The 21409-nt window shown below is 32.6% G+C and overlaps 1 protein-coding gene across 1 annotated transcript in view; it reads right to left on the bottom strand.

Moving 5' to 3' along the window:
* The window catches only part of LOC118188845 (carboxypeptidase B-like), a 53379-nt gene that overhangs the window by 18304 nt on the left and 13666 nt on the right, over positions 1-21409 (bottom strand). The window contains exons 3-8 of the mRNA XM_035359361.1: positions 20020-20156; positions 18107-18197; positions 14574-14675; positions 13068-13172; positions 10003-10113; positions 8708-8807 (exon numbers count right to left, since the gene is read on the bottom strand). Of these exons, the coding sequence (XP_035215252.1) occupies positions 8708-8807; positions 10003-10113; positions 13068-13172; positions 14574-14675; positions 18107-18197; positions 20020-20156 (646 nt within the window). The remainder of the gene's footprint in view (positions 1-8707; positions 8808-10002; positions 10114-13067; positions 13173-14573; positions 14676-18106; positions 18198-20019; positions 20157-21409) is intronic.

Here is a 21409-nt window from a genome sequence, read left to right as displayed (position 1 = left end):
ATTTTTAATTTAAAGAAGACAGATTTTTAATGTAAAAACTAGTGAAACAAATTTAATATTTCTTGTGTTTTTTAATCATTGTAATTTTAAACAAAGTATAGAATTAAGAATTTCGTTCTCATAATTTTTAATATGCTCAAAATTAAAGACTTTTTTTGTATTTTTATAAGAAAAATGGTATGGGAATAGGAACATTTTGCTGTCATTAAGGGAAATGCGTTGTGTGAAATTCTAATAATCTGGTATGTTAAATAGAGCTATTAAAAATTATAACTGCATATTATAAGACATTTATTTTAAGTTTAAACTATATTTCCTGTCAAGCCTTACTTTCCCCTGCAACTGCCAATGCCAGAGTATGTAAATTTTAGTAGAACGCGCAAGGATTCAAATTATCAGCGGAAGTATTCTGAGTTAAATAGAAAGGAAACGAGTTCGAAAGGGTGCTTTCTTGCTTCGCGAGCGCGGAGGTGGCTAGTTAGAAATTGAAGAACCACGCGTTTCGGCCTGTGTTCTTGCCTCGGCAATTGTTAATCTTTCAACGTAATATTCAGAATTTGCTGAATTATCAGCGGTATTTTAGAACGCGAAGAGGTTAGTCACGTTTAGAGAGCCTCGTAGTTAGTCACCTGTTATTATCTCTTTTCAGTTTCTTATTTTTATTTTACCGCCGGGTCGGCGTAGTTTGTGGGCGTCAAGAGCACGCATTTGTAATTCCTAAAGTGGAATAAAAAAGGGATTTAAACCCCTCTCAAGACTTTGGTCTATTTCCAGTTCTCAGCAGTCACCACTTTGTTGCGTGCAGGTTGGAAGCGCGCAACTTAACATTGGCTTCCGAACACTTGTCGAACTGAAATGGCCGAAAATTGGATGGAAGTTGCTGGACAACAACAAGAAGTGGCAAACCAATTGGAAGGATTTGGATACCTGGTCCAGACGATGAGAGCGTCAATTAAGCCAAACGTCAATTTCGACGGAAAAAATTCGGTTTCGATATTTCTAGAAGGCCTAGACAATCACTTCCAGCTCTACCCTGTGCCTGAAAGACAAAAAGTTGCCATCGCCACATATGCACTAAGAGGACAGGCCGCGCTATGGTGGAAGAACATAGGCAAATTTTTATTAGGGGAATTCGAAGGACAGACATATACATTTGAAAATTTCAAAAAATCGTTATTAAAGGCCTTCCCCATAGTGAAAGATCGAGCAAGGCTACAAGCCAAACTGTATAGTTTTTATCAACGGAATATAGAAGAATTGACGGACTTTATTCTGCGAAAAATTGAGCTGACGGATATGCTGTATGGGAAGAAACCCGACGCGGAGATTATTGAAATAATCTTACTAAGGTTGTTACCTGCTGTTCAAGATTACTTTGAAATTAGAAACGCAAGCACATTGCAGGAGCTCTTCGAATTGGCGGTCAAGTTTCAAAATCGCAGAATAGCGGAAAAAGCTAGAGGGGCATCGTATTCTCAAAATATCCGAAGGCAATCTTCAAATGAGCAGACCAGAAATGCAAACCGCTCTTATGGGGGAAAGAGCTATCAAGCTAACTCATTGAAGCTCGAAGGTCAAGGCCCAAAAAGGAAATTTGAAAACAACCGTCCGCGTACCAAGAAGGCAGAAGTTGAAAGGAACGAGTAGAGGTTCCTCGAGCTTTAAACGAGTAGAGGGGCCTGTGAAAGCGAGGGTCCAGGCCCCGGAAGTTTTGAAAAAACCCTCAAGAAGATACTTAAATACGGTCATCGTAAAAAACTCACAATTACCAATTATACAAGTCTTGGTTGGCGATGTACCAGTAGAAGCCCTCATTGATACAGGGGCAGAAGGTAATTTTATGAGTGATACATTTTTCAAGAAGAATTTTAATACGTTACGATTATTTAAAAATAAAAACACAGAAATTATAGCGTCGCAAGGAAAAACCTGTCAATGCATCGGGAAATTATCATTAAACATACAGGTAAAAGATGAAAGCCTCAAAGTATTAATTTTTGTAGTAAAAAATTTGCAAAATCCACTTTTTTTAGGTATGGAGTTTTTAAGGGCCGCGAGGGCCAAACTGAATTTTCAGGACAGTTATATTGAGCTGGAGATGGACCGGAGAGTGGTGGGATCAGTGGAACAACTGCAAGTTGACCTTAGCCATTTGAATGACCATGAAAGTCAAGCCATCCAGCAAGTGGTGAGTACTTTTTCAAACTTGTTTTCAGAACGGCCTGGTAGCTGTCAAATAGTTACGCATGACTGTAGGACTAAACCTTATCGCTATGATAAACAGAAAGACCTAATCATAGAAGAACATATTCAGGAAATCTTAAAGAACAAAATAATAACGCCTATAAATAGTGAATACGCGAGTCCAGTCGTACTATGTAGGAAGAAGAACGAGTTTCCTCCTTCGGATAAAAGGGCTTGGAGGTTTGCTATCGATTACAGAAAACTGTATTATAAATTCGAAGTTTACACTTTGCCGGTTATAGAGGAAATTATTAGAAGGATTAAATCTACTAGATACATGACTACTTTGGACTTAACGTCTGGCTACTATCAAATAGCTATGACACCCGAAGACATACATAAAACCGCGTTTATAACACAATCGGGCACTTATGCATTTTTACGCATGCCCTTTGGGTTGTGTGGGGCCCCATTAACATTCCAGTGAGCTATGGACATTGTTCTAAAGCCTGTCCTAGGAAAATCGACTTTAATCTATCTAGCTGATATAATTATAACGAGTAGTACGTTGGAACAACATATTAAAGATCTAGAAGAAGTTTTTAAATTATTAAAAGAGGCCGGTCTTACAATTAATGCATCAAAATGCAAGTTCGCAACTAAAGAACTTAAATATCTGGGTTATAAAATTTCGCAAAAGGGTATAGAAATTCAGGATTCAAAAATAAAAGCCATCAAGAATTTCCCACTTCTCAACACCGCCAAGAAACTTTCTTCTTTCCTTGGGTTATGTTCTTATTATCGGTCGTTCTTAAAAGATTTTGCTAATATTGTTGAACCCTTGTTAGTAATTAAAAGAAAGAAAAGTAAATTCACGTGGACAGCGGAAGCAAATACCGCTTTCGAAAGGTTAAAAGAAGCGCATATCAATGCCCCTGTTTTGAAATTCCCGGAGGGGGACGAAAACCTGGAAATTGCAGCAGATGCGTCAGACTATGCAGGATGACTTATGCAAAATAGCCATCCTTTGGCATTTTTTAGTAAAACATTGAATCAGACACAAAGGAATTATACAGCGACAGAGAGAGAAACATTAGCCGTATTAATGGCTGTACACAAATTTCGAGTTTATTTCGGCAAACCGCCAGTAACAGTCTTTTCGGATCATGCGGTAAATCATAGTAAAAATAATTCGCAGTTACGTGAGCACACATCACAAGCGCTGGGATGGCTACATAAATGAATTAGCTTATGCTTTAAGAACGGCAAATCACGATACTACGGGAAAAACCCCAGCAGAATTACTTTAGGCGGAAAGTTAATTACGGCTTTAGATAAATTATTCTTTGTGCAACAAAGAGAGCAAGAGTTTAAACAGAAAGATGTGCAAAAACTGATTGATCAGGCGCTTAAAAGCTCGGATACGGCAAGAAATAAGCAAAAAACATATTATGATAGAAAACGCCGTGAAGCAGATTTTAAAGTTGGGGATAAAGTATTGATGCGGAAATTTTCTTTTTCAAGTGCCCCAGACAATTTTACGGCAAAGTTAGCTCCAAAATTTGAAGGCCCCTATGTAATTCAGGAAATCAAATGTGTCGTATTATATCTTAAGAACGAGAGAGGGGAGGTCTGTAAAGCAAGTCCCGACCAGGTGAAAAAATACTATAATCCAAATGATTTTGAAATCCTTAAAAGTTTCTTGCAGGACTCAAGTCTAAACGAAGTAGAAGGTCCAGAGATAACAACAACTGTTCCACCACCCAAGAAGCAGAGAACTGAAGAGAGACCTAGCCCTTCTACAACCCGGACGACGGTATCAAAAAGAAAAAAGAACTTTCAAGCTCCAGCATTTAAGAAAAACAAGAATACAGATGCACCGCGTAAAGAAACCGTGATAAAGAGCAAAACACCACCTACAACGGATCGCAGGAGAAATTATACATCAAGGAGAACGCGCCCAGGGCCAGAGAGTCAGGTGCCAGCAAGGCCGCCGTTCCCGAAAATAAAAAGACAGCAGGAGGAACGAAAAGACCACCACCAACAGAAGAAATTCAAGCATGACTCTAGACCGGAGGACGCTAAGACCAGCCGTCCAGGGCAAAAACGGAAAAGACAGCAACACGACGACTACCACTCCAAGAGGCCAGCATGCAGAGGGCGAAAAAGAAAAATTAACGTGGACGACACTCGGAGGACATTAAGGAGAAGATTGACGTCCATGAAACCTATAACATGGGAGCAGTTCTGCCAGAAAAGAATGTCGGAGTTCCAATCATCGAAAACTCAAAGATAAGTTAAAATCTTCTATAATTTTTTTTTTCTTTTGTTCCGAAATGTTATGCGTAAATACGAAGTTCTATGTTTTGACGAAAGTCAATGTGTCTCGGTTGAGACTTAGTTTTGTTTTACTTTATTTAGCTAAGTTTTGTTTTACTTTATTATTATTTTCTTTAAGTATAAAATCTAAGAACAAGCAGTCTCTGTTGGTCGAAAGACTAATTCTGTTATGTTAAAGCCAAAATTTGGCCGAAGATAAAAATAACTTCGTATTCTTGTATTAATAAGAAATTTAGTTTCAGTGCCGCCAGCTTGGCGAAGAAGGCGTGAAGTAAAAATTTATTTTTCTCTTATTCATTTTATGGTAAATTGTAAAAATCATATGTATTAGAATTTTGTAAATATACGTAAATACTTGAGGTGGCTAGTTAGAAATTGAAGAACCACGCATTTCGGCCTGTGTGCTTGCCTCGGCAATTGTTAATCTTTCAACGTAATATTCAGAATTTGCTGAATTATCAGCGGTATTTTAGAACGCGGTGAGGTTAGTCACGTTTAGAGAGCCTCGTAGTTAGTCACCTGTTATTATCTCTTTTCAGTTTCTTATTTTTATTTTACCGCCGGGTCGGCGTAGTTTGTGAGCGTCAAGAGCACGCATTTGTAATTTCTAAAGTGGAATAAAAAAAGGGATGTAAACCCTTCTCAAGACTTTGGTCTATTTCCAGTTCTCAGCAGTCACCACTTTGTTGCGTGCAGGTTGGAAGGGCGCAACTTTACGATCTATAATATAGCTACATGATATAAAATATAAATATTAGCTACATACATATAGATGTATGTTATAAGATATAAATGTAGTTATAAATATAGCTAGGTAGATTTTCTTCAATATCGATCGCAGAGTATCCTTTTCAGTTTTAAAGCACAAAGAAAATTTTAGTATTGCAGCTGAATGAGTCCTATAAAAGAAAGTTCTGGCATTTTATACAGAGTCCTTATAACATATCACATTTAACAACATATTTTTTGCCCTTTAATGAGTCTATTTCATACTATGTACAGCTGTAAAATGAGGGGAGATATCTATGGCCAAACTTAGTAAATAACGAAAATCTTTTGAAAATCCAAGATTTGAGAAAAAAATTAGAGACCAGTTGCAAATTAAAAATCATTCTCTTCTTAAATAACAGTTCTGTCTTTGATAAAACAGCAGGCTTATTAAGCTTATAGCTGGTACTTGAAATTTTTCGTTAGCCAACTATTGTACATTTTTCCTGTAAGGGCATGGAAGTTTACATTTTTAGTTAATTAAAGCACAATAAATATTTTACTACCAAAATTATTTACGCTCCGAGGCTATAATTATAGTTTTGCAGAAGCTATTCTTTATTTATTTAAATTATGTGAACGGATCAACATAATCGAAATTCATATATAAATAAGAAAACATTCAGCCACTTGTTGGGGATATTCCGTATGCTAAATAGTTTATTCGATACATAACTTTAATACTTTGCATAAAAGACATTTACGAAGTTTGATAAAAACTCATAATGGCATAGATTTTTCTTGTAAGGAATTAATTCCCAGTGCAGGTTGCTATGATGTTAAGCACTTAGCTAGCAACTGGGGGATCTGTGGGCAACTGGTAGATCCGTGTTACGAATTTCAGTCAGGGCACTGTTGACTTTACTGATCAACATTTACTGATCTCAAAACTTAAAACAGTATGCAGACGAGGGTTTTATGGTCCCAGCTAGCATAAGCCAAACTTTCTTTACTAGGCAACCAGCCAATTTTTATGTGAAAAAAAAGTGATATATAGATGTTGTCTAACTGTTCTAAATGTTCAGATGCACACCATCATGCATAAGAACCAATTAATCATAGCGAATCAAATGCGCGCTAGCTTCTGGTTCACGATATCATAGAGTCAACTGCACATTCACGCATGGAGGACTTTACGTTCCTTAACTAGCTACGATGCCAGTCCTTTTCCTCAGGTGTTACCAAACGTAATGACTTTTATGCCTTATAACTTTTCGCTGTCGAATTGAAGTATGATGGAGGGTAACTCTTCATTCCCTGGATTTGTTTACTGAATCTCTTGCCTACTCTGCCTTAATTATGAGAGAATGTAAAGAATTATAGCATTCCTTCTAGTTCGTTTTTGTGATGCAAGTGGTTATGCAAATGGAGTATCTCTGGTTTGAATCTCGTGGAGAGAAAAGGTTGATTTTTCATGATTACTGATCCGAAAATATCTATCGTAATATGGTCAGTCTCTAGAATAAGTTATTAATTTATTATCATAGGAAATTGATGTACTTTTATAAGTGGTCTCAAAGCTAAATTTCAGGTTAGTAAATTTCAAATTAAAATAGAAAATTACAGTTTGTTTTCGATTAAATGACAAGCATCTCCATTTTATTCATTTATTTCAGATGAAGTAATCTAAAATGGATATTTTTTAATATTTAGTGCAAAGAAAGAGGAATTTGAATTTCTTAAGCATGCTGATTCTTTACTCTTTTCTCAGAAAATTTTGAGAAGTAAGTGTTGTGGCTTGAAGAATTTATGATTTAATGCATTTTAAAAATTAGGGAAAACTTTAATTTTCTTTTATCAGTTTATAATTTATTTTTTATTTATTGATATTAAGTATATTTTCCATGTTTTCACAACATATTTGATTCTTGGATAATTACATGCTGGATATCCTTTAATATATAAAATTATAAATCTGTCTAAAACTTAAAATCCATCCGTCTTCTTAGCGACTTGCGAATAATTGAATTATTTTTATTTCTTTCAGTTAAACTGTTAAAATTACAAATCTTTGTTTCTAACAAAAACTGGCAACTAATTCCATATTTAATCTAAGTTAATTAGTTAAGTTACGTTAATTTAGTTAAGTTACGTTAAAAATCCGCAGCTGCCGCTGATTGAATAGCAAGAGTTATATTTATATTTACAAAGTACAAGAATCAATGTTAGGAAATAGCACACTGGCCAATGAATTAGAAACCTTTGAGAATTTCATTTGAATGCGTGCTAGGGACGAAGTATGTAGATTTTTTATGACGTTGGTTACACGTAATTAGAATGCTGGTATAAGTAAGGTGTGAGAGTGCTTTTCGCGATGAATAAAGTAAAATGGGAAAAATGTCAGATCTTTCACCATTTAAAAAGAGGCACATTGTTAGTGCCCATTTAACAGCGGCCTTGATTTCGAAGACAGTAAATCTCACTGGGTTTTCAAAAGTAGCCAAATCAAAGGTTTTCAAATGTTGGAATCAAAACCCACAGTCCTTCTCTAGAAGACGTAACTGCAGTTCGAGCGCAGTTTTCCAAGAGAGTAATTCCAAGTCGTCTTCGGCGAATTGTACGGCAGAACAGGAAATCTACTGTGCTTCAACTGACACAGATCGCCATTCAAGGCTCTTCCCAACAGATTTCAGCTCGAACCATGCTCAAAGAATTGCATAGGAGAGGAATGCATCAAGAATTCTGTTGCAGTGGTGTCGGGAAAGAAGACACTGAACATGTGAGAATTGAAAACGGGTAATGTGGTCGGATCAATCATGCTATATCTTATTTTACATTGATGGAAGAGGTCGAATTGGGTGATAACTCGATGAAGCCATGAAGCTACGTATATTGCTTTACTCACATATTAAGGGTCTGCATGCAAGGGTCTGATGGGAGTATCATGATATGGGGCATGTTCTGCTGGCATGGGTGCTCTGGTGTTCTTCAAGGGTAAACAAACGCCCATGAGATACCTAGATATATTGACACATCAAGTGCACCCTGCAATGATGCATTTTTACCCTGATGGCGACGTATACTTCATGGACGATAATGCAACTATACATCGTGCAAGAAGTGTTCAAAATTGGTTCTCTGAGCATCAGTTTGACTTCTAACACCTTCTCTGGCCACAGCATAGCTTTTATTTTAACCCCATAGAAAATGCTGGACCTAAATGCATTCCAGAAGCATGTAGACTCGATGTCCAAACGAATCAGAGCAGTTAACCGTGCAAGAGGTGGTCCAATAAAATATTGATCTTGGGTTTCGAATTCATGGGTCAGTGTGTGCATACCTATCTATACTTGCCATTGACGTTTAATACATTAAGTGTTATAGGTTTAAAGTTAAGTTATTTTATTTAAGTTATTTTCCATGATTTTAGAACAGCTTTATTTATTTAACCTAAGTAATAAAAACGGAATCTCACCACAATGCTCGATATCGAAGTTCCTGTTAGCATCAGCTCCCCTGCATACGCCTAAGAAATCGAGGCTGCTGTGAGATCTGGTTTTTCTCCATAGACGATCCTAGATGAAAAAACGAAATTGACAAGTGGTGTCGCTGCATTTTTTCAAGAAGAGTTTTACAAAATTCTTGTAAGCCTGCACTAAATTAATTGAATCTTAAAAACAATCACCTGCATTCAGAAAGTATAGTCAGCATTTCACATGTGCTATAAACAAAAACATTATTATAAAATTGGTGATTATGCTTTGGTTCTCTTTTAAGACTGGTGTAAATTTAACTAGAGTTCTATAAATCTTTAAGTTACTTGAAATAAAATTACGTTTTGTAAAAATTTTAAGATTTCTTATACACTTATTCTGAGTTCAAAGCATCGTTTTAAAAATTGCCTTTTTGGTAAATATTAGTAATATAAATCGTTTGTGCAAATGAATTCATGAAAATTAAAGCTACTGAACTTTCTTTTTTGTTACTAGGATAGACTTTCCTGAAGATCCTAGAAAGTGACCTGGTTTATTATTACGAATTTCTGCGGGAGCAAATCAATCATTCGTTCTTTGAATGCATGAGAATATTTAGAATTCTTCATGCAAGATAGTATAACACCCAGTATTCGCCTGCAAATGAAGTTGAGGTCCCTTGAGAGATGATCACGTAATTTCGAGAAATTTTTCAAATGTTTGACCTCCTCATTCTTCGGGCTTAAATCTCTGACAATTTCGATCATGAAGATGCTTGAACGAACATATCCACAGATGAAGCATAAAGACTGCGTAAATTGAAAGCCAGCACAACATGTCATGTACTATATCTCAACGAGAAAGGTCCTTCGTATAACTGTTGATTATAGTATAACGTTCTTTGTTGCAAATGGAATGCAGATGGAACAAATGTTATGATTAAATAAATTTTCATGCTTCCAATTTATGCTTCTTGTTCTCTATGCACCACATTTTTACCTGGTAGCTGAAATTTGAACTATTACATTTAATTGCAATTTTTATTTTCCTCGTGGTCCATATATCATATATACCAAGTTTCAGAGATGTACGTCAATAGAATGGGCTCTACATAAATCTGAGTAAGGTCACTATAATAATATATCACCCTCTACATACCCAAGATTAAACTTCTTGTCACGCAAAATGGCATTTTGTAATCTGTTATTCCTTTGCTTCTAAACAGTAATTAAGCTTGTCTTACACAACACAAAGTCATTTTTATTATTACAAAATTAAAGTAAAAATTATACTTTACCGCTTGCCAGGTGTATACATAACCATCAGGGTTGGATTCAACAACGATATTGAATTCATATTTGTCCAGCAAATTCGTGACCACAGATTCAGAGCCATATTTGGTTACTAACTACAAAGGATAATTCGGTAATGTTAGATGGGTATTTTAAATAAAATTGCAGAAAATGAATACAATATGCATTTAAAGAATTCTGCATTATTAATTATAAAGTTTAAACAAAGCAAATGCATATTTAACAAATTCAAACATCTAATATTACATAGATATTACATTTAATAGCTTAGAGCATATTAATATAAGTAACATTATTTATTGTGTAATAATAAAATATAATTATTTACGTGAAATAATACTATATCTTTCAGATTTATGTTGGTTCAATGAGTCTTGAGAATGTGCAGGGTAGTGGACTGAGCGAGTCCTTTAGCTTTTAGGCAGTAGAGATGGGCATAATCGCTCTTTTATAGGGTCAATTGTTCACTTCCTAAACTGAATCAGTTCTTTTCTATGACTTACTGCTTACAAACAATAACTTTATGAAAAAGATCGGTAAGAAAGGGTGAATCAAGAGCGGTTAGTAAGGATGGAGCAAAGAGCGAAAAGAAATCGAACGAGCGGGGGGTGTAATAGAATTGTCTCAATCAAAAGGAAACTCCCTGAATTGATTTCTTACATCTGTAGTTTTGAGTTTCCCTGAAGTCTTCTTTCAGCATAGAACTAGAAATAATGTTCTGGGATAAAAGGATAAAATTCAACTCACTTTTAACGGGAGAGGATAAACATGTTTTTCGCCTCTAAAACCTGAATCGAACTTTTCAGGAACGCCTACAACAACAACGGTGAACTCTAAAACACCTCCACTCTTTTTTTTTTTTTTTTGTGTGTGTGTGTGTGTGTGTGTTTGTGTGTGTGAATCAGGTATTCGCTCACTCAGAAAAGTGAATCAGTTCATGAACGAATAGGAGACTTCCGTTCCTGTCACGCTTCCAGCAAGAGCTGTACTTGAACTGTAAAAGGAGCTATGACTCCCTTTTTAGAATCGGAATAAATTATCTCATTAGAATAAATCGGTTCTTGGAATCAGTTCCTGAGGAGCTTGTCCAAGTTTACCTCGCTTTCATACTCAATTTAAGACTCAATCAATCGTTGAATCTCCTACGCAGTGTCAGTATATATTTATCACATATGTCAGAGATTGTACATTTTTTGTTCAAGTCCGTATTAAAAAAGAAAAGGTAATTAATTATCATTGCTCCCATCGACATCTCAAACTACATATTCACTGGAAAGTTTATTTATATGATAATTTGTTTAATGTATTTTATTTTAAATCAAACATTTTGAATTAATGGCTCATAAAATTAATTTGTAGCAGAGTTTTTGCTTTGTTGTTAGAAAGTCTTATAGGAATTTCAATGCAAGGAGCATTAAAAACTACTAGACACTACTAGCACGAAATTGAAACTTTGAATTGAAAAATATGGCTGAACTTGCAGTGACACGTTTGCTCCAGATGCAGTCCAGATCAAATTAAGACGTTGTTCTGCTTGTTGAGATCCAAATCGTTTTAAATAAGATTGCTGTTTACAACAGTGAAAAAATTAAAAGCAATTGTAAGAAAATAGGAGAGGGAGGAAAGTAAACTCTGCTCTTGCACAACCAAAAGCAAACTCTACTACGCTTCGACAACATTTCATGCTATTTATTAAATGCATAAAATAATCTGAAAAATTTAGGAAAGCATGCTATCTTTAAGAGCAGATTACTCTGCATTAAAACAACTGCTGAACCAAATTTATTTGATTCAGCATATTTTGTGCTAATGTACTTTCTTTATTATTAATAATCTAACGAAACACATCGAGGATTGTTTCACTTTTGGTTTATAATAAAAAAAATTCATTATTGCTAATTATTACTGATAGTTTGTTAAAAATTTGATTTGAAAGCGAATGAAAAGATGTTTCTTTTACCAAATTAATATACTTGTTTACAACACATCTGTTCTGAATATTTTAAATATATTATGTTGATTATAAATTTAATTAAAATTATATCTTTGAGTTTTAATATACTAAAACATAAAATTATAAATTTCAGTGAAAACACTCACATGAGATGCTGCCGATTAGACTGTAACGCTTACAAATCGAATAATGATTTTGACATTGGATTTATCTAAAACAAACATAATACGTTTTTTAAGAAAGTTTCATAGAATACCGCTAGTAACTGCATGTGAAACCCTTCTGAATGAAATTCATATGGATTTTTATTGTTATAAATTAATACGGCAATATTTCATATATCATTCATTGAGCAACTATATATATTAGGTTTGTATGTTGTGATTTTGCGGTATGTATGTTTCTTTTGCATCTTGAAAATTATTGTGTCTTTGTTTCGTATTTGTGCATGTAACTTTTGTTAAGATTTTTGATCGTGAATTTAGTTGCTTGTTTGAAACCGTTTGCAGTTTATAAAGAATTATCGAAACATAACATTATTAGATATGGAAGCCTAACAAACTTGCCGCAAATTAAAGCTAAATGTGTCGATCGGCATTTATCAAAATATAGAGAAAGAGTTTTCGGACGTGTTTAAAAAATTTTATTTGAAATATCTGCAGTAAATAGAATTAAACTTTCTGAAATATTCATCATTGGTTAACGCTCTGCAAAAGGATATCATTGCGAAATGGTACGAAACCGGTGAAAACTGGTTCGCAAATTTTAATTTTAATTCATTGAAGGATTTTTGAGATTTTAGTGCAAAATTTCTCGTATCATAGAATATCATCCTCTCGTATATCATGCAAAATTTCTCCAACAAATTTTGATATAAACAATACATATTCACTTTGCTCTTGTTTGCTGAAGTTTATTTTCTGCGAACTTAGAAATATTTTTCATATACCTTATTGAAAGCATCGAGTGTGAATAGGTCTGAGCTATGTTAAGTTCCTACATTCGGATTCTTCATTTAGGAAATTAAATACGTTTCCTTAAAAAGAATAATATTAGAACTGTATTATTTCAAAATTTATTAGTTTCTTAATTTACCCGATTGACCAGATAAGCGCAGGCAGCCACAGATGACCATTCCCTGGCGTGGATTCCGCATTCCATCATAATGGCAGGCTTGGCAGATGAATCACCGGAACTGATCTGAAACATAAAAAAATTAATGGCAAAATCGAATACTATAATGAAATACGATTACAAATGTAAGAAAGTTTCTTTTGGTTCACATAAATGTCCGTCTTCTTGCATTTTTTGTATGTTAGGGGATTAGTGGATATGACAGTTAAACATTAGAAATTTCAACCTGTTTTTCTTTTTTCAAATAACTAACTACCTGCACAAAAATTACATTATTTTTACTATCTGTAAAAGAGCAAAGGCTTATTTTATACGTCATGTATAAAAGAAAAATAATTCATGTTTTCTATAACTGCTTCATATTAGTGTTACCCATGAATTCCAATATGTAACACACAAAAAAATAAGACTCATTTTCTTCAAGAAAGCATCCCCTCCCTTAGATAGATAGCCTCCAAGCATCCTGTCTTAATTATAACCAAGCAATTATAAGTAATTATTGGTTAATTATAACCAAACAAGAATTAAGATAGTTAGAGAAAAAAGCCTCGTACTTGACGTTTTAAAAGTCTATATTATTTAAAAAAGAAAAAAAACCACGTTGAGAAAAACGAAGTTAATATTTTGTCAGGTTTTAAGAATACAAAATGAGTTACGATTATCAATAAAATTTAAAGTTATTTTGATAGTTATTCTTTGTTTAAGTTTCTTTAATATCTTATTAAGCCTTTACTTCAAAACCCTTCTAATTTTGGAAGATTTAAAATAAAACTATCCAGCTTTCTAAAAGAGTTCTCATTGAACTTCATTGAATATTAAACATTGAAGAGTTCTCAGTATTGAAAGCTTGACACATTTCGACTCTAATATAAATACGGATGTTTCGTAGTGTCTCGGAAATAATATTTCTATAAAACATTTCAGTTTCACATTTTATGGAAAGAAAACTCTAGAAATAATTCTTTTTTAACAAGATTTATTGGCGCCATTTACCGTTCTTGTGGGAAAATGTTTTTTAATGACCAGAATGAAGGAGCATGCAAATAAGAAAATATTTAAATAAATATTTCTATATACACTGTTTTTAAAAATCTTCAATAATGACACCTAATTTTAAGGCATTTTATTTATACTCATTCCATATATGTTTTGTTACAACTGCTGTTAAGTTTAAAAATATTTATACCAACCGCATTACAGAAATTATCACAAAATATTTATTGCACTGCATAAATATTAACATTTTGGAATAAATTTTGAATTTACCTTCAATGAATATATATAATTTTAAAATCCTTTTCAAGAAATTTAATGATAATTCCTTAGCTACAATACTAGTTATACACTGTAACCTCTGAATGTTCAGTGATAAATAACGATTATTAAGAAGAATATTTGTATAGAGAAATTGAGTGCAGCTTTTATCTAATAGTTCAAATTTATTGTAAAATATTAAAATAATAATACCTTGAGATTGTAAATGGGTCGATTTTCATATGAATGCCCGATAGTTTGAAGCTTTGCAACTTTAGGGTAACTTGTGCTTAGTTCTGCTAACAAGTGAATCACCTGAAAGATGCCAAAAACTTTAAATTAGAACTTTAACAATGAACATACTTAAAAGAATTCGAAGTGTGTATTTTTTCATAATTTAATTACTAGTTAATAACACCGAGCGATAAAAATACACTATGCACATAGTAACAATAAACAATGATGTTCGTAATGTTGTTCTCTGATGACGAAAACAATATTACAAAAAACTGCCGAAATGCTTCCTGCTTTAATTAATTCATTCATTTCATAGTTATTATATGTATGTTTTCCTTCTACGAATTTTCCTTGAGTGTCATTATTTATACGTATATATTATGTGAACACGTATATATTTGATATATATGTGTATTTGTGTGTGTGTGCGCGCGCTCACGCAGTTAGTTTTCGTATAGTATATCCAATGAAGTAAAACTAATGAAATCATTCTTGCTGAAAAGTGGAAAGTAGGTAATGTAACTTTTAATATTGCTTGATGTCAATATTTGATATAAAATATTAATCTTCAGTTTGCCACCGCCATTTTTGCAATTTACCTCTCCCATTTTTGCTTCTGTTTGCAAATATGAACTCTTTTTACAACGAAGAATTCATGAATAAATGCCTTATATATCGGAAACAGATAAACTTGGAATTTTTAGGCACACTAAAACCATCTTATATTTAGATTAGCAATTATTTTCATTTCTATATTTTCCAATTAGATATTCATGCTGAAGTCATGATTAGAAGAATACAAATCGCATTCTTTTGCGTGTTATAATTATAAATTCATTTTATAATTTACCTTCCTCGATGAATGAGCTGGCTTGCATGTAAAATTATAAAGCAAGGTAAATCTCATATAAGGCACAATAATTACCTAGCAGCAAACATGCAAATGAAAATCGCAAAGATTCAGTTCTGAAAATGTTTAATAGTACACTGAAAAATCTTTGTGTAACAATTTAAGTAAAAGATTTTCTGTGTCATAATAATTATCTTGTAACACACTGGTATAAAATTTCAAGCAAGAAAAAACTATGCTTTTTCATAATAAACTGTTAAATGATAGATTTTTAAATTGGGCTATAAAAATGCCACCAAATTTATACTGGATGTTTCGTTTTTTTAAAGTACTGCAGCATGAAACTAAATGCTCGTAAATTTTAAAACAAAATATTAATTAAAAAAAAAGTAACTCATTATGTGTATTTCCAGCTCTTAATAATTATCATAGGATTACTAGTTCTGGTAGTTCTTGGCTCAAAACTCGAAGAACGAGCTGGCTACCGATGCTTTTTATGAATTTCTTCATGAACAGTAGTAGTATATCCTTCACAAGACTATTTTATCCAAATCAAACGAATTCGAGTATAATCTTTTACTTATGCGCAGAATTTTATTTCGACAGTCAAACTTACATCAAGATTCACAGAAGAAACAGCAGTCTGAGTTCTGGCAAGTAAAAATCCTACATATTTGTAATGTTAGACAAAGTCCAAAAAGAAATAGATTAACAAAACAAATTTAGTTGCTGATGAGCTACTGATTTACGCAAATGAAATTGGAATCTTCGAATACAAACACCTGGAAATTAAAAGCAGATACAATTTTATTGTTAAGCAGATATCCTTGTGTACTTTACCGTATTCAAATAACTTAAAGTATTCAACTTTATTGATCCTGTAATGTTTAATGGGATATAATGCGAAAAATGGCGTTCTTTGAAATCTGAAATTTGCCTGGTGAAATATATTTTACATTTTTGTACTTGACTATATTTTTTGTATTTATTCCGATTCTAATAAAATAGTCATTATTTCTTTTCATGGAATTTATGTATTGTTAAGTTTTCCTTAATATAATTAGATTTCATTCCAGTGTTAAATGGCATCCCATTCACGGAAAAGTAACCCCGGTGACGAAATAGGCCAGCACCCTGAATTACTATGTTCAGTTCTTCGATCAGTCACATCCACATCTCATTTTATGTACACATTTTCTAATGTTATTTCAGATTCATGACAATTATTATTGAATTGAAGTAACATATTCAAGAAACCAAACAATGGTATCTTTCAAACAAAGAGATACTGCTGTTATACAGATTATATATCCCTTTTTGATTACGCATTTAACATATGTGCATATAATTAATGCTCAATTATTAACACATTGAATAATGTTTACTTGGAACTGATATGTGCATTACTATTTACATTATTACTAAATACAATTAATGTTAACTACAAATATAAGCAGAGAAAATTAATACCCATTACATATTGAGGCGAAATAATATGAATCACAAAAACTGAAAATATGTAGGTGAAATTTAAATTTTCATTTTCTTGCGGTGGTAGACTTCAACCAAATTACAAATTGTAAACTACATGTATGGTATCTGACTATGGCAACAAACATTATATGAAACTTATACCTATGCATTATGTTAACATCTTCATCTACGAAAATAAAAGTTTAACATATTCGAGTATAAGAAGAAATACATGTTTAAGCTAATGTTGTGATTGATGAACATAGTGCAATAGCCGAGAAAAAATTAATAAAAATAATCGCATTAATTGCATTAGGTCATCCGATAACAACGCTGTTTTTTCAACTGAACTAAAAGTAGGAAATAGAAGGGATAAATTATCTACATCAATCTTCTACAAAAACGGGTAGTAATTTTATCTTATTCTTAGCGTAAACTTGAAGAGTGCATTTCGATATTAACAGTTTATTTTCAAAACTAAATGGAAGTGACATAGAAGCATGTTCGGTATATTTTACTATATGAGTTCAATGAAATAATTAATTAATAAAAACATTAATACGGTATATGGGAATTGGGGCATTGATCGACAGTCTTTTACAATGATGGTTTCAAAAATACCGAGCTGGAATGTACAGTCTAGAAGACAAGCCTCTTTCTGAAAGACCTCTGGAAAGTAAATGAGAACGTCCTGTTATCCCGTTTGAGACATCCTGTAGTAATTATTAAGAACTAGCAGAGGATGAAGGAGAATATATTTTAGATTAAAAAAGAATTTTATCTTAATTTTGAAAAATAGGAGAATTATTAAAAAGACGTTATTTATGAGATGACCTAGTAAGTGCCCCCAACACGAAACAAAAACCGAAACCATATAACTGCACCTTTACGTTGTCATCTACATTCATGTGTGTATTTAACAAAACATATTTTGTAATTACTAGATTATGTTACTGCATGCTTAAAAAGTTGTTTTTGACTATCAAATTTTCATAAATATGGATAAAAGATGTTTTCATTTAATCAACTTGTCAAAAATAATTAAAATATTTTTTAAGTGTTGCTTAATGTTTAGTAAGCAGAAATTATGTTTACTAAATTATAAAAAAATAAAAAAATTAAATTAATATTAAAGTATTTCTATTCTATTCTGTTGGATAATGAAATAATTTAGTTGATCACATACATCATCATATGGATTGTATTTGCCGAAGTCAAAAGCCTGTGACCTGCTGTAATTCGATGGGGCATTCAGGATCCTTTCGGACATAATGACACTGAAAAAGAAAGATTAAATTTAGAAAGATAAATAATTATACGGAGAGCACTGAGAGTCTATTAAAAGATCAGAACTCAAACCACTTCTTTTGACAATTAAATATATCGTTCGAGATACTCACGAAGAGGATTATATATAAAATCACTAAAGCAACAAACGTTTCCTCCTTGGCGTAAGATCTGAAAAACGATTTGCTGTCTTTAACAATTCAGGCTATCCATGCTATATTTTACAGTTTTTAATGAATCTGTTTTGAGTGTTTGTGTATTTTTGGCTGCCGCAGTCATATGATATCTACATCAGATTTTTTATTAAAAGTGAAATTTTGGTACCCTTATTGATAAAGAAACAAAATTATACTACGCAACTTACCTTGTAGAAATCACAAGGAAATAATATGCATTAGCGATGGCCAATTAGGTAATTTAAAATAACTGTAAAGAGATTTTATGTGTAGTGTTATTGCTTTTACATAGTATTTAGGTACTAAAAATGTATTAGCAAATACAAAATATCTTAGGAATGAAGTCTTAGTGACCATTAATTTGAGTTTTTGTAGGAATTATAAATAAATTAATTTTCTATCATTGAGTGCCCTCTGTAGGAATACTGAAAAGTTATTTGACTTAATGGAGAATATTTTATGATTCTGAGGAAAAAAAGTTGTAATTGTAAAAATTTGTCAATATCGATTTTGTTTGAAAGTCCTACTATCGGAAATTATAAAACTTTTTAAAAAAGAGTAATTCGCAGTTTAAAGACATTCTCGTCTGTTCATCTTCAGTGTTGTTTTTTAGCTGCTGTATTCCTCTCTGTTCTATAATTGTCAGGTACATGATAATAACATTCCATCCATTATTAAGTTACCTTCTGTGATATAACCCAATTTTGTTTACATAATTGGCAAAAAATTCGATATTAAGAATAACACCATTTCTTGACGCTGTCAATTTGTTAAAAAACAGGTTTACTATTTTGGTTTCCAATTACATTCCTCTTACGCATTTACTTAGATTGGCTAACAAAAGTGGATTTAAATATGACAGGGTCTGTTCCTATTATAAATCATTACCCATGCACAGTGCTGCGTGTCTTTAGATGAAGACATTCTCTACGCCCACCTTACCTCTCGGGCAAATTAGAACTTACTTAGTCAAGTCTGGTAGTCAATAGAGTGATAGAGGAATACCAGACAGAAATTTAACAGATTCCAAGCACAGTGTAAAAAAAAAAGAGTGTCTGTGTAGGACACATGTGTTTAAGTGGCGTGTGACTGTTTTATTAAGACGTGTGACTGTTTATAAGACGCCAGCGCTCTGAGAACATCCGTCATCCCAACAAGTATTGGTTGCGTGAATGGGGATATTCGTGAGAATACGCTCATCACTGTCAAAGTGCTTTCTGCTGAAAAGGCGATTCTTTCAATTAGTCGATGCGTTTCTTTCTGAAAGGTCAATGCTTTCAATTAGTTGATGGTTTTCTTTCTGAAACGTCGATGCTCTCAGTCAGTGTTGGTAATTGGGAAATTTTATAATATTTATTCGTTTGGCATTATTTTGGCATTGGAAAACACTTTTCTTAGTTTTAAAAGTTTATTTTTCTTTAAAAGACTTGTATCAAAAGCTGTTATGTATTTTATATAAACTTCTATTGTACTAAAATTAACTATATTTACTTTGCATAAAAAATAACACTCTTCATGTCTTAAATATTCTCATAAGTGAGAAAATACTGCTAAATAAATTTAATTACATTATTAAAAACGAACTTGAAGAAACACAATCACTTTGTCCTTAGAATAACAGCATGATTTTTCTTACCTTTGTAAGTCATAAAAGGCGACTTCAAATTCCATTCCGTATTTTCTCAGAGCTTCTTCGATTTCATTAATCATTTCTGGCTTCAGATGAATCATGACATCTACGCCGACAACTCTAGGCTCATTCCACAGATCGACCTACGAAACACCACACTTAGAATACAGTAATGAGTACGTTTTCATGTTGAACGTGAATTACAAAGGTTATGAATCTTTCACCTCACTTATGTCAAAGTATACAATGGATCATGTACCTTAATTTGTTACTGAAATCATATATTATTTCACTATGTCAAACTACATGAATAATTTACTTGCAAAATAGTCTTAATCTTTAAAGTATGTTTTGAACTGAGAATGGAAGTGTTATTTTTTTAATTGATAATTAACGCAGTGAGATTTTTATAGCATAAGTACGCACTTTCTTTTATTGACATTCATTTCTCGTTCTGCCTTTTGCCGTAAGAAATATTTTTAACACAACATCTACAGTTTCTGTCAGAAATTTTAAAAATGTATAAGTTTTAACATTTCGTGTTTAGTTTCTCTGCTTTACTAAGGCGAAGCTTATCATTTTCCTACGTTTTTCTCTTTACACGTACGAAGTTCTGTATAGAAAGTGAACAGGCAGAAAAATTAACAAATACTAGCTTGATCTTTCATTGAAAACTCTGAATATTAATCTTCCAATAATCAGCTGAAAACGTCTATAGTAAATCGTTATAAAAATAATAAATGAAACCTAAACTCCTGAAATTTGAAGAGAGTTAGCCCTGCAGTAAATTATTTACAAATTCAACCCCGTTCAGGAAATATTTGCCGAAAATGACTACAGTAAATCCTTATTGAAGTAATAAATGAAAACTAAATTTCTGCAATTTGAAGGCAATTAACCACGCTGTAAATTATTCACAAATTCAGTCCCTTTGAGTAATTATTTGCCAGTAGACAATACTCTGTGACTGTTACGCTGATGGGATATTTAATTAATTTAGATTACCGACAGTAGCTTTGGAATTAGTAGTTTAAGTGTGTGCTTGTAGATAATGTGGAACACTAACTTAAATTGTATTCAAATTACACTTCAGTGTTTATCCACAAAGCAGAATAATTATCATTTTTATAAGGATTCGCGTAAATAATAAGATTAACATTTAATCAACTAAATTATATTCCATTCTATATCAAACGAGCTAGAACTTATTTAAGGGGTGTTGGAATCCAAAAATTTCAAAAAAATTGAGATTTCGGATTTTTGCATTTTCAAATTCTCTACACTTTTATCTTTCTAAAAATACCATTCTTTAATCTCTATGAAAATTAGAACTGTACAAGACTAGTTTTATTTTGTCATCAACTGCTTTGATCATTGGGGATTTTTACATAAAAAC

This window comes from Stegodyphus dumicola, chromosome 7, assembly GCF_044657685.1.
Source record: "Stegodyphus dumicola isolate Sdum_Otavi_A_Nest chromosome 7, ASM4465768v1".
Taxonomy (NCBI): domain Eukaryota; kingdom Metazoa; phylum Arthropoda; class Arachnida; order Araneae; family Eresidae; genus Stegodyphus; species Stegodyphus dumicola.
The sequence above is the reverse complement of the archived record's forward strand: the minus strand, read 5'-3'. Positions and strand labels throughout refer to the sequence as shown.